Source organism: Neofelis nebulosa, chromosome 13 (assembly GCF_028018385.1).
Source record: "Neofelis nebulosa isolate mNeoNeb1 chromosome 13, mNeoNeb1.pri, whole genome shotgun sequence".
NCBI classification, from domain to species: Eukaryota; Metazoa; Chordata; class Mammalia; order Carnivora; family Felidae; genus Neofelis; species Neofelis nebulosa.
Window position 1 is genome coordinate 34,209,829 of NC_080794.1, and position 26,276 is coordinate 34,236,104.

Below are 26,276 nucleotides of genomic sequence, written 5' to 3' on the forward strand. Positions count from 1 at the left end.
TACTTTCAAAGGCCACCTAAGGTACAGGAGCAAAGATACCTAATATAAATAAAATTAACTAGAACACTCATTTCAATGATTTATAATCATAGAAGCAAAATGTAAATTATAATACTTAAACATGGTAATAAAAATAGAAATACTGAATAATGGAGGCACTAGTCTTATCTGTAATTGCTAGAATTTTTAAAAACTTTTTTCTTTAAAACTTAAAATTTATGGGGCACCTGGGTGGCTCAGTTGGTTAAGTGTCCGACTCTTAGGTTTCTGCTCAGGTCATGATGTCGTGGTTTCATGACTTAGAGCCCAGAGTAGGGCCCTGCACTGACAGTGTGGAGTCTACTTGGGATTCTCTCTCTCTCTCCCTCTCTCTTTGCCACTCCCCTGCTCAGCTGTCTCTGTCTCTCTTGAAGTAAATAAACTTAAAAAAAAATTTTAAATTAAAGTTCCTATGGTTATTATTATTTTCTAATATGTACTGAAAACTAGATGTTAACATGTCTTTCATTTCAGAAAAATGAAACTAGAAATAGCATTTGAATGAATAATGCTGTTCAATAATACCAAGTGCTGTGAAAAGGAAATAAAGTCTCCATGATTTAACACATGTTCACAATCCAACTTAATCTTTCTTATAACCTTCAAAGAAAGGATTTTGATCAGTCATTTGTAAAGTTAAATTTATTTATTTATTTTAATGATTATTTATTTATTTATTTTAAAATTTTTAATGCTTATTTATCATTGAGAGACAGAGAGACACAGAGCGTGAGCAGGGGAGGGGCAGAGAGAGGGGGAAGCACAGAATCTGAAGCAGGCTCCAGGCTCTGAGCTGTCAGCACAGACCCTGACGTGGGGCTTGAACTCACAAACCACTAGACCATGACCTGAGTCGAAGTCGGACGCCCAACCAACTGAGCCACCCAGGTGCCGCTTAATGTTTGTTTTTGTGAGAGAGACAGAGACAGACAGAGACAGAGACAGAATGTGAGCTGGCAAGGGATAGAGAGAGAGGGACACACAGAATCTGAAGCAGGCTCCGGGCTCTGAGCTGTCAGCACAGAGCCTGACACGAGGCTCGAACTCATGGACCACGAGATCATGACCTGAGCCGAAGTCGGAGGCTTAACCAGGCGGCCCTGTAAGGTTAAATTTAAAAGATACAGGGCGCCTGGGTGGCTCAGTTGGTTAAGCATCTGACTTTGGCTGAGGTCATGATCCCACAGTTCCTAAGTTTGAGCCCCATGTCAGGCTCTGGACTGACAGCTCTCTCCCTGCCCCTCCTCCATTCACAATCTGCCTCTCTCTCAAATATAACTAAACATTAAAATGAAAAAATTAAATATTAAAAGACAGTGGGGTGCCTGGGTGGCTCAGTCAGTTAAGTGTCCAACTTAGGCTCAGGTCATGATCTCACAGTTTGTGAATTGATGTCTCTGCATCAGCACAGAGCCTGCTTTGGATCCTTTGTCTCCCTCTCTCTCTGCCCCTCCCCTGCTTGTTCTCTCTCTCTCTCTCTCTCTCTCTCTCTCTCTCTCTCCCGCTCTAAAAAATAAATAAGCATTAAAAAATTTTTTTAAGCTTCTGCACAGCAAAGGAAACAACCAACAAAACTAAAAGGCAACCAACGGAATGGGAAAAGATATTTGCAAATGACACATCGGACAAAGGGCTAGTATCCAAAATCTATAAAGAGCTCATCAAACTCCACACCCGAAAAACAAATAACCCAGTGAAGAAATGGGCAGAAAACATGAATAGACACTTCTCTAAAGAAGACATCCGGATGGCCAACAGGCACATGAAAAGATGTTCAACGTCACTCCTCATCAGGGAAATACAAATCAAAACCACATTCAGATACCACCTCACGCCAGTCAGAGTGGCCAAAATAAAGAAATCAGGAGACTATAGATGCTGGAGAGGATGTGGAGAAACAGGAACCCTCTTGCACTGTTGGTGGGAATGCAAATTGGTGCAGCCGCTCTGGAAAGCAGTGTGGAGGTTCCTCAGAAAATTAAAAATAGACCTACCCTATGACCCAGCAATAGCACTGCTAGGAATTTATCCAAGGGATACAGGAGTACTGATGCATAGGGGCACTTGTACCCCAATGTTTATAGCAGCACTCTCAACAATAGCCAAATTATGGAAAGAGCCTAAATGTCCATCAATTGATGAATGGATAAAGAAATTGTGGTTTATATACACAATGGAATACTACGTGGCAATGAGAAAAAATGCAATATGGCCTTTTGTAGCAACGTGGATGGAACTGGAGAGTGTGATGCTAAGTGAAATAAGCCATACAGAGAAAGACAGATACCATATGGTTTCACTCTTATGTGGATCCTGAGAAACTTAACAGGAACCCATGGGGGAGGGGAAGGAAAAAAAAAAAAAAGAGGTTAGAGTGGGAGAGAGCCAAAGCATAAGAGACTGTTAAAAACTGAGAACAAACTGAGGGTTGATGGGGGGTGGGAGGGAGGGCAGGGTGGGTGATGGGTATTGAGGAGGGCACCTTTTGGGATGAGCACTGGGTGTTGTATGGAAACCAATTTGACAGTAAATTTCATATATTAAAAAATAAAATTAAAAAAAAATTTTTTTTAATTTAAAAGACAGAAAATTTATTCATTCATTCATTCATTCATTTATTACTTATTTTTATTTTAGGTGTTTTTATTACAGCACAGGGATGGGAACCATGGGCAGAAAGAACTGCCTAAAAGAAAATTTAAACAGTAATGTACAAAATCATACATTTTATAATCTGGAATCTTTACTAAAATTTCTTTTCTATAAAAATGAAGACAATCATGGCATTTTCCACATAGTATTTTTCTGTAAACTACATATTAAGTGCCTGAGGATTACATGTCAAGTGCTCAGGTCTATATATGGTACATAGCAAATAATCAATACTTACTAGCTAATGTTAGCTAACCAGCACTGTCATACCAGTGTAACATACTGAAATATTTCGATACCAGTTGGCAAACAACTGTTGCTCCAACTCCCTAAGATCCCTACCATGGCTCTGGTACCCCTCTTAACCCACCAGAACTCCCACCACCACTACTACCACATGCTATCTCACGCTACAGACACTAACAAGTTAATTGGAGGCTTTCACAACCTGTGCTATTTATTAGTACCTCTATAGTTGTGTTGCTAAATATTTTGAATATTACTCCTGATCATTTTTACTACTTATTGAAATTGGATCAGCCAACCAGGAGTCAAGAAGAGCTAAACAGAGGTGCCGGGGTGGTTCAAGTCAGTTAAGCGTCCCACTTCAGCTCGGGTCATGATCTCATGGTTTGTGGGTTGGAGCCTTGTATCAGGCTCTGTGCTGACAGCTCAGAGCCTCCTGCTTCAGAATCTGTCTCTCCCTCTCTCTCTCAAAAATAAATAAACATTTTTTTTTAAAAAGAGCTAAATAAACACTGGATAAGGCAGAACCATAAAAAAAAAGACTATATATCTAGGTGGAAAGGTAAGGCTGAGTGTCCTTGGTTTCAGAGTGTGATATTCTACCTGGAAAGTCCCTGAGACCTGTCATCCAAGAGCAAGCCTGTCGTCCCAACCAGGAAGATAGATGATTATCTATAGTCATAGGTGTCTCCAACAGCTATCCAGATTTTTGTTGTCTTTTGAGGCCTACATGCTCAACACATCTGTCCCCATTCCTCTCCACATCATACCACATATGCAGATCTCAAGGGCTTTAGATATTCTGATATGTGGAATTTTTTTTACCACTCTTTTATAGCTACATATTTAAATAACTGTTGAGGGGTGCCTGGGTGGCTCAGTCGGTTAAACGTTGGACTTCAGCTCAGATCATGATCTCATGGTCACAGGTTCAGGCCCTGGATCGGGCTCTGTGCGGACAGCCCAGAGCCTGCAGCCTGCTTCAGATTCTGGGTCTCCTTCCTTCTCTGCCCCTCCCCCACTTGCGTTCTGTCTCTGTCTCTCTCTCTCTCAAAAATAAATAAACATTAAAAATGTGTTTTAGGGGTGCCTGGATGGCTCAGTCGGTTAGGTGGCCGACTTCAGCTCAGGTCATGATCTCACGGTCCGTGAGTTCGAGCCCCGCGTTGGGCTCTGTGCTGACAGCTCAGAGCCTGGAGCCTATTTCAGATTTTGTGTCTCCCTCTCTCTGACCCTCCCCTGTTCATGCTCTGTCTCTCCCTGTCTCAAAAATAAATAAAATGTTAAAAAAAATAATTTAAAAAATGTGTTTTAATTAAAAAATAAAAAAATAACTTGATATGATAAAACTGCAGTGAACATCTGTTGTTAAATATCACTGTATACATCTTTACTTCCTCTCTTAAATAAAATCACTGAATTTAGTATATGATACAGATGGGGCTTAAAATCAGAAAAAAAGCATGTTATTAAGTAAATAATGTTGGCATAAGTAGCTAGTCATTTGGAAAAAATTTTTATTTAATCCTTACTTCATTTTTTACATAAAAACAAACACTAGGGATGACTGGGTGGCTCAGTCAGTTAAGCATCAGACTCTTGATTTCGGCTCTGGTCATGATCACATGGTCATGGGATAGAGCCCCACGTCAGGCTCTGCACTGAGCATGGAGCCTACTTGGGATTCCTTCTCTTGCTCTGTCTCTGCCCCTCCCCTGTTCACACACACACACATTCACGTATGTGCTGTCTCTCTCAAAATAAATAAACTTAAAAAAAAAGTTGTCAGTGCCTTAAAATAAATAAATAAAATATGAAAAAAATCAACATAAAAATCATCAATATAAAAAACATTTTAGTAGAAAACATGATCAAATGTTTTTATCTTAGAATAGAGAAGGCATTTCTAAACACCACAAAAATTTTTGAAGCCAAAGAGGAAAAGACTAACCAACTGGCATGTAAAACTACTTATGGGTGTGTGGGGTATGTATATTTGTGTGTATGTGTAAGACAGAATTGTGGAGGATTATTCTTTTTTGTTGTTGTTTTTACATTGTACTTTATTTCTCTCTCTCTCTCTCTCCCTCTTTTTAATAATTTCTATTTAGGGGCCCCTGGGTGGCTGAGTTGGTTAAGTGTCTGACTTCAGCTCCGGTAATGATCTTGCAGTTTGTGGGTTCAAGCCCTACATTGAGCTTTTTCTGCTGTTAGCACAGAGCCTGCTTCAGATCCTCTCTACCTGCCAGCCCACCCCTCCCTTGCTGATGCACACATTCTCTCTCACTCATAATAATAATAATAATAATAATAATAATAATAATAACAATTTCTATTTAAAATTTAGTTGGTTAACATACAGTGCAATATTGGTTTCAGAAGTAGATGATTTTTCTTAAAAAAATCACAAATAAGGTTAAAAGACAAATCTAAAACCGAGAAATAAACTATTAGCAATACTTGACAGAAAAAAAAATGTCCTAATTCCCAAACTTATAAACATAATTTTTCCTAGTTGTTTTAAGCAAAAATGAATATTTAAAAAATAGAAACAACTCAGGTTGCAAGTAAAAGAAATACGAATGGTCAATAAACACTGGAAAGCTGATCAGCCTTACTCATAATTAATTGCCAAATATTGGGGCGCCTGCGTGGCTCAGTTGGTTAAGTGTCCAACTTCAGCTCAGGTCATGTCTCATGGTTCGTGGGTTTGAGCCCCGCATTGGGCTCTTTGCTGACAGCTCAGAGTCTAGAGCCTGCTTCGGATTCTGTGTCTCCCTCTCTCTCTGCCCCTCCCCCCCTCACACTGTCTCTCTGACAAGAATAAATAAACATTAAAAATAATAATAATAATTGCCAAATATTAAAAATCTAATAAGACCCACTGTTGGTATGGTATAGTAGGAGGAAAAGCCATTAAAAGCATTATGAAGATCAGTTTGACAATGCTTATCAAAATTTAAATACACATACCCTTTGATAAAGTAATTTTTCTTCTCAAAATTTATTCTACAGATATAATAATACAAGTATAATGGTTATTTGTGAAACAAAAACTGAAAATATTCCAAAGACCAATCAATAGGGGACTGGATTAAATAAAGCATGATATATTCAGGGGTACCTGGATGGCTCAGCTGGTTAAGCATCCAACTCTTAATTTCAGCTCAGGTAGTGATCTCTCAGTTCGTGGGTTTGGGACCCACATGGCAGTGCGGAGCCTACTTGGGATTCTCTCTCTCTCTCCCTTTCTCTGTCCTTCCCCCACTTGTTCTCTCCCTCTCTCTCAAAATAAATAAACAAAAACTTAAAAAAGAAAAAGCATGGTACATTCATACATTAGAATATAACACAGGTTGTTTAAAAAAAATAAGAAAGATCTATGTATTGATATAGAAAACAGTCTAGTGATAACGGTAAAAGAAAGGTTCCAATCTTATAGAATAGTACTGGAAAAAGCATATGGGGCCCCTGGGTGGCTCAGTCAGTTAAGTGTATGACTCTCAATTTCAGCTCAGGTCATGATCTCTTGGTTTGTGGGTTCAAGCCCCATGTCAGGCTCTGTGCTAACAGTGTGCAGCCTGTTTGGGATTCTCTCTCTCTGGCCCTACCATTTGTGCTCTCTCTCTCTCAAAATAAATAAATAAACTTAAAAAAAAAAAGCATACATAAGAAACAGCTAATAGTGATTAGTGATTGTTTTTATGGAGTGGAAGTATTGCACTGTATAAGAGTTTCTATTATTATAGTCATTATAATATTTTTAATGTTTTTTTAACGTTTATTCATTAAAAAAAATTTTTTTTAACGTTTATTCATCTTTGAGAAACAGAGAGAGACAGAGCATGAGCAGGGAAGGGGCAGAGAGGGAGACACAGAATCCAAAGCAGTCTCCAGGCTCCGAGCTGTCAGCACAGAGTGCGACACAGGGGCTTGAACTCGTGAACCACAAGATCGTGACCTGAGCCGAAGTCGGACGCCCAACCGACTGAGCCACCCAGGCACCCCAATATTTTTGAGAGCCAGAGACAGAGTGCAAACAGGGGAGGGGCAGAGAGAGAGAGGGAGAGACAGAATCTAAAGCAGGATCCAGGCCCTGAGCTAACAGCACAGAGCCTGATGCAGGATACAAACCCACGAACGGTGAGATCATGACCCGAGCCAAAGTCAGACACTTAACCGACTGAGCCACCCAGGCATTCAAATGTTTGTTTCTTTTTTTTTTCTTTAATTTTTTTTAATGTTTATTTATTTCTGAGGCAGAGAGAGAGAGAGAGCATGAGTGGGGGAGGGTCAGAGAGAGAGAGGGAGACACAGAATCAGAAGCAGGCTCCAGGCTCTGAGCTGGCAGCACAGAGCCCGACGCGGGGCTTGAACTCACAAACCGTGAGATCATGACCTGAGCCGAAGTCGGTGGCTCAACCGACTGAGCCATCCAGGCGCCCCTCAAATGTTTGTTTCTTTATAAAGGCACAGTGGCCTCTTGTTTTTTCCAACATTTTAAAAAAATATTTGAAAGAAAAAAACAATTTCCAGAAGTAGAATTGTTAAAGGGAATGTATGTTATTCATAATTGTACATTTAGACCATTCCTTACCTTCTCCTACTGTAAAATACTTTTTTTTTGAGTTGGGATATTAATGATTTCTTATATAACTGAGTGTAGGAAGATGAAAAATTTATGTTACTTAATCAATGTCATAATATTATCTAAACCAAATTAAGTATTTTAGTAGAAAATTAATTTGTCAGAAATGAAATATACCCACTCCTCTTACCTGCCATGGATCCAGCCATCAATCTGTGCACATGACCAGAAACTCCCAGTTTTGTAGTAATTACCTAGAAACCAAAATACCAAATTAAATGGAATATTTTAAAAATACTTCTCATTTCACTGTTTAATAATGAAGAAATTTCAAAAAAGAGTTAGACAACTAGTAAAAAGAAAATTAGTAAATGAAGTGACCACAATTGTAACACATCATAAGGTCAAGTATGTCCTATGTAGCTTTTATGCCAATTCTGCTCTTTTACAGTCTAACTTAGAATTGTCAAATATACTATATTGCACATTCATGACCACATATACTTAAAGTGTGAGTGGCAGTAATACAAATAAAATGCCACTACAATGAAGTCTTGACATACTGATGACACCAATTCTGACTGATTAGCTTGGAATGTTGTTCTCATCTCTATTGCTTACTTTTCCTTTTAAGACACCCTATGAAATTTAGCATACTTAACCATTCTGTGTCACTTTCACTCCCACAGAAAAGAGAATGTCAATCAATGAGTAGGATGGGAAAAGTTGTTAATTGATTGCATTACTCAAAAACAGACTTTCACAATATGATTTCACTATTTTATTTGTAAGAAATCCAAAGCTACAATGTTCCTTTCCTACAACTGAGAAACAAAAAGCACATTAAAAAGCTATTAATATTTTCTGTATTTATTATTACCTATTTGAAGTATATTTTGGCTCTTCTTCGTAAATGTATACATAAACAATTTGCTCAAAAATGACTAACAACTGGGGCGCCTGGGTGGCTCAGTAAGTTGAGCGTCTGACTTCGGCTCAGGTCATGATCTCACGGTTCGTGAGTTTGAGCCCTGCGTTGGGCTCTGTGCTGACAGCTCAGAGCCTGGAGCCTGCTTCAGATTCTGTGGCTCGCTCTCTCTCTGCCTCTCCCTTGCTCATGCTCTCTCTCTGTCTCAAAAATAAATAAAACATTAAAAAAAATTTTTTTTAAATGACTAACAATGCAGGACTAGATAACTCCAAAACCAAGTTACATTTAAAAATTTAGGGGAGGGGCGCCTGGGTGGTGCAGTCGGTTAAGCGTCCGACTTCAGCCAGGTCACGATCTCGTGGTCTGTGAGTTCGAGCCCCGCGTCAGGCTCTGGGCTGATGGCTCGGAGCCTGGAGCCTGTTTCCGATTCTGTGTCTCCCTCTCTCTCTGCCCCTCCCCCGTTCATACTCTGTCTCTCTCTGTCCCAAAAATAAATTAAAAACGTTGAAAAAAAAAATTAAAAAAAAAAAAAATTTAGGGGAGCCTGGGTGGCTTAGTCAGTTAAGCATCTGCCTTTGGCTCAGGTCATGATCTCACTGTTCATGGGTTCGAGCTCCACATGGGGCTCTGTGCTGACAGCTCAGAGCCTGGAGCCTGCTTCTGATTCTGTGTCTCCCTCTCTCTCTTGCTCCTCCCCCACTTATGCTCTGTCTCTCTCTCTCAAAAATAAGTAAACATTAAAAAAAAAATTTAAACTATCACAAGTCTTCTTCCTTCAAAAAGGCATTACTTTACCCATTCATCCAAAGTAACTTTAAAGGCCAAAGCAAATGCCTGTCAACTAAGTATGATATTCAAACACAAAAGGAAAACAAGATAAAAGTTCAAATACCGTTTTATAATGCTCAAATGCCATAAACTGGATTGCACCATAGGGAAAGATTCGAATCATCATTGCACCATTCCCTTTATACAATCCAAGGTATCCTTCCTTTTGGGGAACAGCACGCAATGCAGAAAATACTCCTATTTTTAGAAAAATGTTTAGAAGAAAAATACTATTAAAACAGAGAAAACTAAATTCAAATTTTCATGACAATCACAGAAAAGATTACTATATCATCATTCATGATACAATTTTGCATGAGGAATTAAATGAGTTGTAATTTATGTTTAATAGTTAAACCTACTTAAAATATATAAGTCCAAATTACATAAACATACCTCATATAAAAATATAAAACATATTATAGCAAAAACAGCTATAAATTGTAGTAGATTATAATTATCACAAATTATATTTTATAGAAATTTAGAAAATCTAACAGAAATATATTCAACAACCAGATATTACACTGCAGATGGTTGACTCTGAAAGGATGAAGGAAGGTTTCCCAGACTGACCTAGATACATGTGTGGTTTGTTTATATAAGGAAACTGCTAAATAAAAGAAAAAAATTTCAAAACTACCTATTATAACTATTTAAATTTGGGGGGAATTTTCATTGTTAGAACACTTTAATTAGGAAGAGTGATAAACAAAGGCCTGAGTTCTGATCCTGTACATTTATATAAATATATACATACATACATACATATACATATATATATATATATATATATACATACATACATATATATATATATATATAATTTACTCTACTAATGTCAATACTAGTCCTATTTGCTGTACAGACTTCTCATAAACACATCACTCCTTGTATTATTAAACTATTTAAATTCAGGTTCTTTTCCAAATTTTTCAAACAAAAATTTGATCAAACATAAAAATAAATCAGTTTGAATTTTTAGAATGCAAATAACCCTTTGATCTCTTCCTGCAAATTAAAGTTGTAGGTACTTATTAACATTAAAAAAAGATGTCCTAAAAGCATTTTTTAATAAGTAGATATCTAAATGAACTAATAGCTTATTAAAAAGAATTCTATATTATATATATTATATATACCTATATATATGTATAATATATAATATGCATGTAAAATTCTTCCCAAACACATGATATATTAAACTAAATATACTTCCCCACACCCAAAAAAATTGTTCTTAAAGACGCCCTCTTGCCAAAAGAAGGGGCAAAGGTTAAGCCCTGTTTAATTTGTTTCAAATGTGTTCGTAACAGTTTAAGGATAATCAAATTTAGAACAATAGCTACCTTGTAGAGACAGGAAGGCTGTTGATGAGGGAGAAGTAGAGGTTTCAAATGTACCAGTAATGTTTATTTCTGAATCTCTGTGTGGGTCCACATATGTTTTCTACATTAGTCTTCAAAACTCTTTAATTACCACAAATATTTTGTTAAAACAGATTTTAACAGAAACTACTAGTAGAAGTGAAATAGATATAGCAATTTCAAAAAACGAAATCCAGAAAACAAAGTGGGGGAGGTTGCTGGGGAGGATGGAATACAAGAAAACACAATAAACAAAACATTATGATGGTGAGTGAAAAAAATCAGTGATCACAAAAGAAAAAAAAAACCTAAAACAAAAAATAACAGAAATACAGAAATTCCACTATTAAAAGCCAAAGATCCTCAAATTCTGTTAGAAGTCCATATCTAACATATGCTTTTTACAAAACTCTTACCTAAAACAAAGTAACAGAGAAAGGAAGAGCGAGAATGAATGTTGTATGTTTTCAAATGGCTTTTAAATATACACTGAGATGATTATAGTGTTGTTTTTCTCCTTTAACCTATAGTCTGTACTATTTTTACTTTGGCATATTTTTACTTTATGGTATAACACTGGACTAATTCTTACACATTTACAAGCATGTTTGGAAAGACTATTCTCTGTAGGGGGGTACAAAGTTCTCTGTGTATCTTTTATATCAAGCTTGTGTTATTTAAATCCTTCCCTGCATCTTTACCTATTTTATCAAGCTAGGATTAGAAGAACTAACATTTGGTAAATATGCTTGTGTATATATACATTAGTTCTGAAAGGAAATGGAAGTAACTGGTAAAAATGTTAATTCCAAGGAAGAAATAAGGGAGGGAACAAGACGTTTTTATACATGTTGAATTATAAACTTGTGAAAACATCACACATTCAAAAAACTAAAAATAAAAATTTTAAAAGCAACGAAATTAAAAGTAAAAATTTTTAATTGTTAAAGAATCCTATTATGACTCATCTACCTATTTTTATTTTTTATAAATAAATAAATAAATAAATAAATAACAATTATCAGAGAATACTATGAAAAATTGTATGCCAACAAACTGGACAACCTGGAAGAAATGGACAAATTCCTAGACACTCACACATTACCAAAACTCAAACAGGAAGAAACAGAAAATTTGAATAGACCCATAACTAGTGAAGAATTGAATCAGTTATCAAAAATCTCCCAACAAATAAGAGTCTTGGGCCAGATGACTTCCCAGGGGAATTCTACCAGACGTTTAAAACAGAGTTAATGGGGCGCCTGGGTGGCGCAGTCGGTTAAGCGTCCGACTTCAGCCAGGTCACGATCTCGCGGTCCGTGAGTTCGAGCCCCGCGTCAGGCTCTGGGCTGATGGCTCGGAGCCTGGAGCCTGTTTCCGATTCTGTGTCTCCCTCTCTCTCTGCCCCTCCCCCGTTCATGCTCTGTCTCTCTCTGTCCCAAAAATAAAAATAAAAAACGTTGAAAAAAAAAAAAATTTAAAACAGAGTTAATAGTTATCCTTCTCAAGCTGTCTCAAAAAATAGAAATAGAAGGAAAACTTCCGGACTCATTCTATGAAGCCAGCATTACCTTCATTCCTAAACCAGACAAAGATCCCACAAAAAAGGAGAATTACAGGCCAATATCCCCGATGAACATGGATGCAAACATTCTCAACAAGATACTAGCAAATCAAATTCAACAGCATATAAAAAGAATTATTCACCATGATCAAGTGGGATTCACTCCTGGGCTGCAGGGCTGGTTCAATATTTGCAAATCAACCAATGTGATACATAACATTAATAAAAGAAAGGTAAGAACCATATGATCCTGTCAATAGATACAGAAAAAGCATTTGGCAGTATGCTTTCTTAATAAAAACCCTCAAGAAAGTCAGGATAGAAAGAACATACTTAAACATTATAAAAGCCATTTATGAAAAGCCCACAGCTAATATCATCCTCAATGGGAAAAAACTGAGAGCTTTCCCCCTAAGATCAGGAACACGACAGGGATGTCCACTCTCACCACTGTTGTTTAACATAGTGTTGGAAGTCCTAGTATCAGCAATCAGAAAACAAAATGAAATAAAAGACATCAAAATTGGCAAAGAAGTCAAACTTTCACTCTTCACAGATGACATGATACTCTACATGGAAAACGTGAAAGACTCCACCAAAAAGCTGCTAGAACTGATACATGAATTCAGCAAAGTCACAGGATACAAAATCAATGTACAGAAACCAGCTGCACTTCTATACACCAATAATGAAGCAAAAGAAAGAGAATTCAAGAAATTGATCCCATTTACAACTGCACCCAGAACCATAAAATACCTAAACCTAACCAAAGATGTAAAACCAATGCTGAAAACTATAGAAAGCTTATGAATGAAATTGAAGAAGATACAAAGAAATGGAAAAACATTCCAGGATCATGGATTGGAAGAATAAATATTGTTAAAATGTCAATACTACCCAAAGCTATCTACACATTCAATGCAATCCCAATCAAAATTGCACCAGCTTTCCTTTAGAACAAACAATTCTAAAATTTGTATAGAACCACAGAAGACACCGAAGACACCGAATAGCCAAAGTAATACTGAAAAAGAAGACCAAAGTGGGAGGCATCACAATCCCAGACTTTAGCCTCTACTACAAAGCTGCAATCATCAAGACAGCATGGTATTGGCATAAAAACAGACACACAGACCAATGGAACAGAATAGAGACTCCAAAATTGGACCCACAAAAGTATGGCCAACTAATCTTTGACAAAGCAGGAAAGAATATCCAATGGAAAAAAGACAGTCTCTTTAACAAATGATGCTGGGAGGGGCACCTGGGTGGCTCAGGAGGTTGAGCGTCCGACTTTGGCTCAGGTCATGATCTCACGGTCCGTGGGTTCAAGCCCCACGTCGGGCTCTGTGCTGACAGCTCAGAGCCTGGAGCCTGTTTTGGATTCTGTGTCTCCCTCTCTCTCTCTGCCCCTCCCCTGCTCAAGCTCTGTCTCAGTCTCTCTCAAAAATAAATAAACATTAAAAAAAAAAATTTTTTTTAAATGATTCTGGGAGAATTGGACATGCAGAAGGATGAAATTAGACCACTTCTTACACCATACACAAAAATAAACTCAAAATGGATGAACGACCTAAATGTGAGACAGGAAACCATCGAAACCCGAGAGGAGAAAACAGGCAACAGCCTCTTTGACCTCAGCCGCAGCAATTTCTTGTTCGACACATCTCCAAAGTCAAGGGAATTAAAAGCAAAAATGAACTGGGACCTCATCAAGATAAAAAGCTGCAAAGGAAACAACAAAACTAAAAGGCAACCGATGGAATAGGAAAAGATATTTGCAAATGACATATCAGATAAAGGGTTAGTATCCAAAATCTATAAAGAATTTACCAAACTCAACACCCAAAAACCAGATAGTCCAGTGAACAAAAGGGCAGAAGACATGAATAGACACTTTTCCAAAGGAGACATCCAGATGGCCAACAGACACATGAAAAGATGCTCAACGTGACTCATCATCAAGGAAATACAAATCGAAACCACACTGAGATACCACCTCACACTGGTCAGAGTGACTAAAATTAAACAACTCAGGAAACAACAGATGCTGGTGTGGTTATGGAGAAACAGGAACCTGCTTGCACTGTTGGTGGGAATGCAAACTAGTGCAGCCGCTCTGGAAAACAGTGTGGAGGTTCCTCAAAAAATTAAAAATAGAACTACCCTACGACCCAGAAATAGTACTACTCAGAATTTATCCAAAGGATACAGGAGTGCTATTTCTTTTTTTTTTAATTTTTTTTTTAACGTTTATTTATTTTTGAGACAGAGAGAGACAGAGCATGAATGGGGGAGGGTCAGAGAGAGAGGGAGACACAGAATCGGAAGCAGGCTCCAGGCTCTGAGCCGTCAGCACAGAGCCCGACGCAGGGCTCGAACTCATGGACCGTAAGATCATGACCTGAGCCGAAGTTGGACGCTTAACCGACCAAGCCACCCAGGCGCCCCCAGGAGTGCTATTTCATAGGGCACATGTACCCCAATGTTTATAGCAGCACTTTCACCAATAGCCAAATCATGGAAGGGGCCTAAATGTCCATCAACTAATGAATGGATAAAGAAGATGTGGTTTATATATACAGTGGAATACTACTTGGCAAGGAGAAAGAATAAAATCATGCCATTTGCGGCAACATGGATGGAACTGGAGGGTATTATCCTAAGTGAAATAAGTCAGTCAGAGAAGATAGATATCATATGTTTTCACTCATATGTGGAGCTTGAGAAACTTAACAGAAGATCATGGGGTAAGGGAAGGGAAAAAAATAGTTACAAATAGAGAGGGAGGGAGGCAAACCATAAGAGACTCTTAAATACAGAGAACAAACTGAGAGTTGATGGAGGGTGAGGAAGAGGGGAAAATGGTGATGGGCACCGAGGAGAACACTGTTGGGATGAGCACTGGGTGCTGTATGTAGGCAATGAATCACGGGACTCTACCCCCAAAACCAAGAGCACACTGTGTACACACTGTATGTTAGCCAATTTGACAATAAATTATATTAAAAAATAAAGATAAATAAATTAAAATAAAATGAAAGGAAGGTGATGGGTATTGAAGGGGCATCTTTTGGGATGAGCACTGGGTGTTGTATGGAAACCAATTTGACAATAAATTTCATATATTAAAAAAAGAAGAAAAAAGAGAGGAGAAGTCAATAAAAATAAATAAATAAATAAATAGAAATTCCTTTTGCAAAAAAATAAATAAAAGCAGTAAAATTAAAAGTAAAAATTTTTAAAGAATCATATTATGACTCATCTACCTTTATTTATTTATTTACTTATTTATTTTCAAATATTTGTTTTTGAGAGACAGAGCACGAGCAGGGGAGGGTCAGAGAGAGAGGGAGACACAGAATCTAAAGCAGACTCCAGGCTCTGAGTTGTCAGCACAGAGCCCAATGCGGGGCTAAAACTCACCAACCCTGAGATGATGACCTGAGCTGAAGTCGGACGCTTAACTAACTGAGCCACCCAGGTGCCCCTCACCTACCTATTTTTTTTTTAATGTTTTATTTATTTTGGGGAGAGAGAGAGACAGAATACAAGCAGGAAAGGGCAGAGAGAGAGAGGGAGACCCAAAATCTGAAGCAGGCTCCACGTTCTGAGCAGTCAGCACAGAGCCCAATGTGGGGTTTGAACCCATGAACCGTGAGATCACGACCTTAGCCCACATCAGACACCCAACCAACTGAGCCACCCAGATGCCCCCCTCGTCTACCTATTTTTATATCACATTTGAGTATGCAAAGTCAAATGGAAATCAAAGATTTTCAATATATTACAGAAAAAGATTCTTTATACTAACATTGCAAAGTGGAGAAAGGAGAAATTCTAATAGTACTCCTTTCTTTTCATTGGCCAGAATAATTTTGCTTCAAAATAAAAAATCGTTTTTGATGCCCTGGAAGTCAAGTTACACATTTTTTAAAAGAAGTTAGTGTAGAAGTTTTATCCATAGCACATCCTCATCATCTTTGTGAAAAATCATGTTTAAAAAGGCAAAATTTTTAAAACTATCTTATGTCTGCATATAAAAAGAGAGGCATCTAGCATAAAATGCCCAGAAACATTTAAAAAGAAAATAAGGGGCGCCTGGGTGGCGCAGTCGGTTAAGCGTCCGACTTCAGCCAGGTCACGATCTCGCGGTCCGTGAGTTCGAGCCCCGCGTCAGGCTCTGGGCTGATGGCTCGGAGCCTGGAGCCTGTTTCCGATTCTGTGTCTCCCTCTCTCTCTGCCCCTCCCCCGTTCATACTCTGTCTCTCTCTGTCCCAAAAATAAATAAAAAACGTTTAAAAAAAATTATTTAAAAAGAAAATAAAAGACTATTTATATGTATATATATACACCTACATATATTTATACCTATAATTTTTTTGGTTGTAGATTTTATAATTTTTTAAAATGTTTATTTATTTTTGAGAGGGAGAGACAGTGCAAGAGCAGGAGGGGGCAGAGAGAGAGAGAGAGAGAGAGAGACACAGAATCTGAAGCAGGCTCCAGGCTCTGAGCTGTTAGTGCAGAGCCGGATGTGGGGCTCAAACCCATGAACCATGAGATCATGACCTGAGCTGAGGGTGGACGCTTAACCGATTGAGCCACCAGAACTCATTGCTGGACGCAAAGATAACAGCAACTTTTTTCTTTTAATTTTAAGTAGAGACTTACTGAGTATTAAAAATATTGAAAAGAAAATGAGCTGGAAAAAAAAGAAAAAAGTAAAGAAAGAAAATGAGCTGGGGTGCCTGGGTGGCTCAGTCAGTTAAGCACCGGATTCTTGATTTCGACTCGGGTCATGACCTCAGAGTTTGTGGGGTCGAGCCCCATGTCAAGCTTGGCACTGGCAGTACGGAGCCTGCTTGGGATTCTCCCTCACTCCCTCTCTCTCTGCCCCTTCCCTGCTGCTCACATGCTCTGTTTCTCTCCCTCTCTCTCAAAATAAGTAAACTTAAAAAAAGAAAAAAGAAAATGAGCTATAGTTTCTATACAACATAAATATCCATTACCCCTTTTAAGAAAAATCACATTTTATTTTTTTATTTTTTATTTTTTTTAATTTTTTTTTCAACGTTTTTTATTTATTTTTGGGACAGAGAGAGACAGAGCATGAACGGGGGAGGGGCAGAGAGAGAGGGAGACACAGAATCGGAAACAGGCTCCAGGCTCCGAGCCATCAGCCCAGAGCCCGACGCGGGGCTCGAACTCACGGACCGCGAGATCGTGACCTGGCTGAAGTCGGACGCTCAACCGACTGCGCCACCCAGGCGCCCCAAGAAAAATCACATTTTAAAAACACAATTGGAAAAACAATTTATTCTCTTTTTTATGTTTGTTTATTTATTTATTTATTTATTTATTTATTTGAGAGAAAGAGACAGAATCTCGCACTGTTAGTGCACAGCCTGACGCAGAGCTTGAACCCATGAATCCTGAGATCATGACGTGAACCAAAATCAAGAGTTGGATGCTAACCAACTGGGGCTACCCAGGCATCCCGATTCTTTTTTTTTTTTTTTAATTGAAGACAGTTGACACAATGTCACATTAGTTTAGGTTTACAACTGTGATTTGATAACTCTATATGTTATGGAAAAAACAACGGATTCATTCACTTGGTAGAACACGTTCCTTGTACACTAATGCTGCGTAAGTCATACAGAGCACACATCATTCCTATCTACCAAAGCATGAACCTATAAAGCAATGAAGTTAGTTGCCTTGACCTAATTTCTTTCTTGGTCTCTATCCACATTAATTCTTTTTCTTTTAGGTCTTTTCCCCTCTACTTGAAAAAGTAATATATGTTCAACATGTATTAATATTAGCTTAGGGGAAAAAATTTCCTTAAAATTTCACCAAAGTATTTATTAAATAAATTAATAAATAAGAAAATTAACCAGTTAATGTTTTTATTTCTAGCCTTTTGTCTAAGAATATATTTATATAAAATGCAATATGATTAAACCATTTTGTAATATGTTCTTTTTTTTAACTTTTTATTTTTATTATTTTTTTTTTATTTTTTTTTTAAAATTTTTTTTTTCAATGTTTTTTATTTATTTTTGGGACAGAGAGAGACAGAGCATGAACGGGGGAGGGGCAGAGAGAGAGGGAGACACAGAATCGGAAACAGGCTCCAGGCTCCGAGCCATCAGCCCAGAGCCCGACGCGGGGCTCGAACTCACGGACGCGAGATCGTGACCTGGCTGAAGTCGGACGCTCAACCGACTGCGCCACCCAGGCGCCCCTAAAATTTTTTAAAATGTTTACTTATTTTTGAAAGACAGAGAGACAAAGCACAAGTGGGGGAGGAGCAGAGAGAGAAAGGGAGACCAAATCCGAAGCAGGGTCCAGGCTCTGAGTTGTCAGCACAGAGCCTAACGTGGGCTTGAACCCACAAACTGAGATCATGACCTAAGATGAAGTTAGATGTTTAACCACTAAGCCATCCAGGAGCCCCTGTAATATGTTTTCATTTATCTAATACATTATGAACATTGTTCCTAGACAATATAGATATAGATATATAGATATAGATATATAGATATATAGATATAGATATACATATACATATAGTTGTTTTTTTTTTTTTAAGGAAGCTCTAGGGATGCCTGGCTGGCTCAATCAGAAGAGCATGCATTCTTGATCTTGGGCTGAGTTCAAGCCCTATGTGGTGTAGAGATTACTTAAATTAAAAAAATAAATAAAATAAAATAAAATAAAATAAAATAAAATAAAATAAAATAAAATAAAATAAAATAAAATAAAAAACAACTTCATATAAAAAATAAAAATAAAAAATAAAGTAAGCTCTAAGCCCAATGTAAGGCTGGAACTCACAACCTTGAAATCAAGAGTCACATGCTTATGGCACCTGGCTGGCTCAGCCTGTAGGGCATGCCACTCTTGATCTTGGGTTGTGAGCTCCAGTACCACGCTGGACATAGAGTTTACTTAAAAAAAAAAAAAAAAGAAGAAGAAGAGCTAGCCAGGTTCCCCCAATTAATATTCTTTTTACAGTTTTTGTGTGATTGGAAAATAGTCTACAATATGAATTTATTTATTTAAATAACACTTATTTAAACTTAACCAATTCCCTATTATTGAACATTTTGGGGTTTGTTTTTTGTTTTACTAACATAAATAATGTTTTCATCCTTGTATATATGTCTTTGAGCACATTTCTTTTTTTTTTTTAGTGTTTATTTATTTTTAAGAGAGAGGGTGAGAGCATGAACAGGGTAGGGGCAGAAAGAGAGGAGGGCAGAGGATCCAAAGAGGGCTCTGTGCTGACAGCAGAGAACATAATGCAGGACTCAAACTCATGAACTCTGAGGTCATGACCTGAGCCGAAGTCGGACACTTAACTGACTGACCCAACCAGGTGCCTCATATTTCCTTCTTTTTTTTCTTTTTTTTTAAATTTTTTTTTTTAACGTTTATTTATTTTGAGACAGAGAGACACACAGCATGAACGGGGGAGGGACAGAGAGAGAAGGAGACACAGAATCGGAAGTAGGCTCCAGGCTCTGAGCCATCAGCCCAGAGCCCGACGCGGGGCTCGAACTCACGGACCGTGAGATCGTGACCCGGGCTGAAGTCGGATGCTTAACTGACTGAGCCACCCAGGCGCCCCTCATATTTCCTTCTTAAAAAAAATTTTTTTTATTTTATTTGAGAGAGAGCATGAGCGCACACAAGCAGGAGAAAAGCAGAGGGAGAGAGAGAATCTTAAGCAGGCTCCATGCTCAGCGCAGAGCCTGACACATGGCTCAATCCCACCAACTTAGGATCGTGACCTGAGCCGAAATCAAGACTCTAGCACTCAACCCACTGAGTCACCCAGGCGTCCCACATCTTTGAGCATATTTTTCTTTTTTTTTTAACATTTATTTTTGAGAGAGAGACAGAGTGCAAGTGGAGGAGGGGCAGAGAGACAGGGGAGACACAGAATCCAAAGCAGACTTGAGGCTCTGAGCTGTCAGCACAGAGCCCGATGTGGGGCTCAAACCCACAAACCATGAGATCATGACCCAAGCTGAAGGAGGTCGCCCAACCAACTGAGCCACCCAGGTGCCCCTGAGTATATTTCTGATTAGTTCCTTACAATAACTTCCTAGAACTAGAATCGCACGGTGAAAGAATATGTATCTTTTCAAGATTTTTGATGCATATTACCAAAACACCTTCCAAAAAGGCTATAAAAAAATTCCTACTCCCACCAATGATATATTATTAGAGTATCCATGTTAATTAAATGGCCGATTTTTATATTTGTAAGGAACAAACAAGAGCTTGATATTCTTTAACAATTGAAGTTTATCCATACTAACTGCATTGAATTTTATTTGCACTAAGATTTCTAGGAGCTTGTTTTTTTTTTTTTTAATTTTTTTTTTAACATTTATTTATTTTTGAGACAGAGAGAGACAGAGCATGAACGGGGGAGGGGCAGAGAGAAAGGGAGACACAGAAACGGAAACAGGCTCCAGGCTCTGAGCCATCAGCCCAGAGCCGACGCAGGGCTCGAACTCACAGACCGTGAGATCGTGACCTGAGCTGAAGTTGGACGCTTAACCGACTGAGCCACCCAGGCGCCCCTCTAGGAGCTTGTTTAACTGGGTGTTTAAAGGAATATGGTTGCCTGTCTGACTCAGTCAGTACAGCCTGCAACTCTTAATCTTGAGGTTATGAGTTCAAGTCCCACATTGGGTGTAGATTACTTTAAAATAAAAAATAATAAATAAAGGAATAAACTTTACCTCCATCAATAATTGGATATTTTTTTAAAAAATCAGGTTGAGGGTCACCTGGGTGGCTCAGCCTCTGACTCTTGGTTTTGGCTCAGGTTATCATCACAGGGCTGTGGGATCAAGCCCACATTGTACTCTGCACTAAGCATGGAACCTGCTTAAGATTCTCTCTCCCTCTCTCTCTCTCTGCCTCTCTCCCCCACTCACTCTTGCTCTCTCTCTAAAATGAAAAAAAAAATCATGTTGAAAACAGTAATAAAAATAAAAATCAGATCGAGCAGTTACATGTGTCTGGAAAAGATGTGACTTGTTAATCCCAATAAACAAATAGTACTTACTTCAAGGATTCTAAGATTTTGCTTTACAGAATATCAGTACCCTTAAATTGATAATATATATAACCACTAATTGCAAATGAAAATTTTAAAGTAGATAAGAGATAAATCTCATGCAAAATTTGCTCCCAAACTTGAATTCCCTTTTGCATCCTCTTTCCACTAATTCACAAATGGAAACCAGCCTAGTAGATGGATAATGTTTTCATTCATTTTTTATCTTTAGCATCCATTAACTCACCTAAATGTTTGTAATGGTGATTGTGAGCTTGTAACAAAACCTTTACTCGATCCAAAGGAGCAACTGTTGTTTTGGCACAGCATCCAGCAATACCTGAAAAATTTTTAAACATGATGAAATTGCACACTATTTCTTTCCACATGGAAATCGTTATTTATTCAGCCAGCACACCTCCTGATTTCTAATTTGGTCTCCACGGGTAGAACTGCCCAGTTGCAGGGATATGCAGATGATTGGCCCCCATTCCCTGTAACTTAATAATTGAGCATGTCAGACTTAAAAATAAATTCGGAGAGTGTAAATCTTCCCTCTAATACCTGATGAACACTAGGAATCTTGCTAACTGTAGTTAAGGAGACAGACACTTGAAGGTATTTACCCAACTGTGAGGCTCTATTTCAAGTAACCTCTACTTCTAGATGACCCTTTCGTTGAAACAACCAACTTTTACCCATAAAATTCAGTTATTCATTTATATATCTAGCAATTATGTATTTGGTCCCTAACACATGCCCCTGTGGAGACATATGGATGACACTAATGTGTATACATGGGCTTTAGTGTAGGTCAGAATCCAGGGCAGCCCTACCTCCTTGCATGCTTATAAAATGATAATATATAAAGACTCTTTACTATAGATTGTGCATATATTGAAAACTAATTCCCAATGTGATAGTATTTAGAGGTGGGGGTTTTAGGAATTGATCAGGTCCAGAGGGTAGAGCCCTCGTGAATGAGATTAATACCCTTATAAAAGCCCAGAGAGGGGCGCCTGGGTGGCTCAGTTGGTTGAGCGTCTGACTTTGGCTCGGGTCATGATCTCACAGTCTGTGAGTTCGAGCCCCGCGTTGGGCTCTGTGCTGACAGCTCGGAGCCCGGGGCCTGTTTCAGATTCTGTGTCTCCCTCTCTCTGACCCTCCCCCGTTCATGCTCTGTCTCTCTCTGTCTCAAAAATAAATAAAAAACGTTAAACAAAATTAAAAAAAAATAAAAAAAACAAAAGCCCAGAGAAATCCCTGGCCCCTTCCACCAGGTGAAAACACAGTGAGAAGGTGCCCTCTATGAGGAAGCAGGTCCTTAACAGACACCAAATCTGCTGATACCATGATTTGGCTTTCCTGGCTTCCAGAACTATGAGAAATAAATGTCTGAAGCTTCCAGGTTGATAGGAAGGAAGGAAGGAAGGGAGGGAGGGAGGGAGGGAGGGAGGGAGGGAGGGAGGAAGGAAGGAAGGAAGGAAGGAAGGAAGGAAGGAAGGAAGGAAGGAAGAAAAAATGTTGTTTATAAGCCAACTATCTAAATTATGGTATTTTTGGTATAGTAGCCCAAATTAGACAATTTTGTAAAGTACCTTACATGTTGTAAGCACTTGATAAAATAGGCTGTTATCATTATAAAATGATGGATTAAAACTCTTTGGTATCTTTTTGTGACTACTTTAAGCTCTTCACCATTGCATATTTGATCCAGAAGGTACAAAAGGACTGGGATTTTGTGGGTCTCCTTTAGAACTATATCCCCAAAGACCAGTACAGGGCCTGGCACATAATAGGCACCCAAAAGATGTTTGTTTAATGAATGAACATAGACTCTTACTTTACAAACTTTTTAAAATGTAAGACAAAATCACTCATATTTACTTAATAGCCTAGCATGTAACTAATATTAAAATCCATAATCTGAGATATCTAAAAATAAAATGCCTATCGTATTCAAATTCACATATAAGCTTTATATATTACAAGCTTCTCTTATCTTAACTAATGAAAATAATAGTCATGGCTGCCTCAAATTGAGGATAAATGAAAAATATTTTGCATTTGGGTATATTTGGTTTCAGAATATTTTGTTATATTATCTTTTCAGTCATTATTATAAAATTTGGAATGCGTGCAGTAAGTAGTTTTCTTTGATAGTATCTTAATTCATTTCGTCACATTACTTTATAGCTCAGTTGATCATCACAACAATCCACTGAGTTAGGTCATGAAGCTTTTATCTTCCTTTTGAGCAAATGAAGTTATTTGTCCAACACTGCTGCTAATCAACAATAACAGTTAACAAGTATTGAATGTTTACTTTATACCAGGTACTAGGCTAAGAGATTTAACTGAGGGCATTATGCCAAAGCTTTTATGGGTACTATCTCATTTAATCATTACAATCTTCTGAGGTAGGTACTATCCTTTTCCCACTTAAAAGATGTGGCAACAGGGGCACCTGGGTGGCTCAGTCAGTTGAGTGTCCGACTTCGGCTCAGGTCATGATCTCATGGCCCGTGAATTCGAGCCCTGCTTCGGGCTCTGTGCTGACAGTCAGAGCCTGGAGCCTGCTTTGGATTTTGTGTCTCCCTCTCTCTCTGCTCCTAACCCACTCGCATTCTGTCTCTGTCTCTCTCAAAAATAAACAAGTATTAAAAAAAAAAAGATTATAAAGTACTTTAAAAAATAATAAAATAAAAGATGTGGAAACTGAGGCACAGGGAGGCTAAATAACTTGCCCAATGGTATTTTTTTCTTATCACTTGAACCAAGAATTCCTATACAATCTTCAAAGTTATTCACACTTACCAAAAATTTGAAGCAGCACTTTACCAAATAAGAGACCAAAGAATATGAAAAGATATTCAGCATCATACGTTATCAGGCAAATGCAAATTAAAACTACAATTAGATACCATTAAACACCTATTTAAAGGGAAAGCACACACACACACACACACATACACAAACACAGAGGACACAAACTCTGATAATACCAATACATTTTAGAAAACAGTTTGGCAGTTCCTACTTCACTGCAAGTAAAAGTCAGAATCTTTTTTTTTTTTTTTAATGTTTACTCATTTTTGAGAGAGAGACAAAGCACGAGAGGGGAGAGGCAGAGAGAGGGAGACACAGAAACCAAAGCAGGCTCCAAGCCCCAAGCTGTCAGCACAGAGCCCAAGGTGGGGCTTGAACCCACCGATGGTGAGATCATGACCTGAGCTGAAGTCAGACGCCCAACCGACTGAGCCACCCAGGCGCCCCTAAAAGTCAGAATGTTTACAATCGCTTGCATAGCTCTTCATTCTGCCTCCCCATTACCTCTAACCTCCTTCCCCCATCAACACCACTTGGCTCCAGCTACATGGCTTTCCTTCTGGCCTGAAATGCTCCTCTTCAGACATCAACTTGCTCAACTCTCTCACTTCAAGTCCGCTCAAGTGTCATTCTCTCCAAGAGATTTATGACCGTCCTATTTAACACTGCACCCACTCAGCTTTGCGTTCCCTTGCCCCATTCTCCTTTTACTTCTCCCCATTGCATTCATCACCTTCTAACATACTATGTAACTTACTTTCTCCCCTCAAATCCCCAATCAACCTAAACTCCAGGAGCTTTGTTTTGTTCCATGGTATACACTGACCATGTAGCAGGCACATAGCAGGCACTCATTCCTGGTATAAATGAATGAATGTCGTTTTTATCAGAAGAACAAAATAATTAAATTATTAATACTACTGCTGCCTACAGATATTCTTTCCACAAGCCCTCATAGCGTGGAATTTTTTAAATTCCCAGCCTTAACAAGTAATAAAGTGTTGACAACCCGGACAATAACTAAGAGAAGGCAGTGACTGAAAGACTTCTTTATGGTAAGCCAGAGGAAATTTCTGAGAGACAATTATGAACTTTCTGGCCTCACAGTAACAGAGATAGAAGGGCTGCACCAGCTACCTATCATGTAACTATAGAGCAGTTTACTAGGATCACTGGAAGCAGTTTTGGTTGTAGACAGTTTTACACAATTTCCCTCATCATCTTTAAAAAGCTGACCTCCAGTATTTGTTTTCTTTAAAGCAAACAGCAAAATCCAACTCTACAATGGGTCATTTATGGTCCTTGTAAAAGAAAAGGGTGCCCAACATGTCTCACTGAAACCCTGGCACTCCGCTCTTTCCCCTACTTTCCCACCCCGAAGAATGGGTGCTTGGTTCGGCCCGTCCACATCCCCAGCCGCTCCCAGACCGCTCGAGGCCCTTCTTCCCCAGGATCCTGTTGTCACTAGTCAAGTGGTTATCAGAAAGAGTTACAACAGGTCAGTGCAAACAACCGACAGGGCACTGAAGCAGCCAGAGTCCAAGAATGTCATCGCGGCCGCAAACACCGGATCTGCCCAGGATCCCGCCCTGCCACCCGAGCGCGCCGGCTCCTCTCGGCTGACACCCACCTCCGGCCAGAAAGGAGCGCAGCCAGTAGAAGTCCCGGCGGGCGGTGGGCCCTCCGGCTCCCGCCGCTTGCGGCATCGCGGGAGGGGGATCGGCCGCTGCCAGGGCCGCGGCCGCCGCCATCAGGACCAGGGCCGCGACGGGAAATCGGGTCGCCAATTTACAAGCCACTGGCTGAAGACATGACCAGAGCGGGCGGTGACAGAGCACCGACCGCCGCGCGGGCGGGACGGAATAACACCAAGCGGCGCGGCGCGGGCTGATGGCGTACACCAGGGGCGGGGCCTGGGCCCGCGCCACGAGTGGGAGTCACCCACGCTCGCCACCTCCCCCGTCCAGCCTCACCCAAGACCCTCCTCCCGGCCTCGCTTACCAGGCCTCTTCTGTTCTGATGGAAGAAGGAAAGCGTGGCCAGCGAGAAGGTCCCACCAAAACCCACCTCAGAAAGCTCTCCCCGTCCATTGACTTGTAATTGCCCTAGCTCAGATGAATCCTTTCCAGAAACAACCTTTGGTT

At 39.1% G+C, this 26,276-nt stretch overlaps 1 protein-coding gene across 2 annotated transcripts in view; it reads right to left on the bottom strand.

Annotated features, from left to right (window-relative positions):
• The window catches only part of SLC25A16 (solute carrier family 25 member 16), a 52,772-nt gene extending 26,768 nt beyond the window's left edge, over positions 1–26,004 (bottom strand). For both annotated transcript variants that reach the window (XM_058696520.1, XM_058696519.1), the window contains exons 1-4: positions 25,763–26,004; positions 21,551–21,643; positions 9,349–9,482; positions 7,716–7,779 (exon numbers count right to left, since the gene is read on the bottom strand). In XM_058696520.1, coding sequence (XP_058552503.1) covers positions 7,716–7,779; positions 9,349–9,482; positions 21,551–21,643; positions 25,763–25,883 — 412 coding nt within the window. In that variant the 5' untranslated portion in view covers positions 25,884–26,004. The remainder of the gene's footprint in view (positions 1–7,715; positions 7,780–9,348; positions 9,483–21,550; positions 21,644–25,762) is intronic.
• Positions 26,005–26,276: the final 272 nt, after the last annotated feature.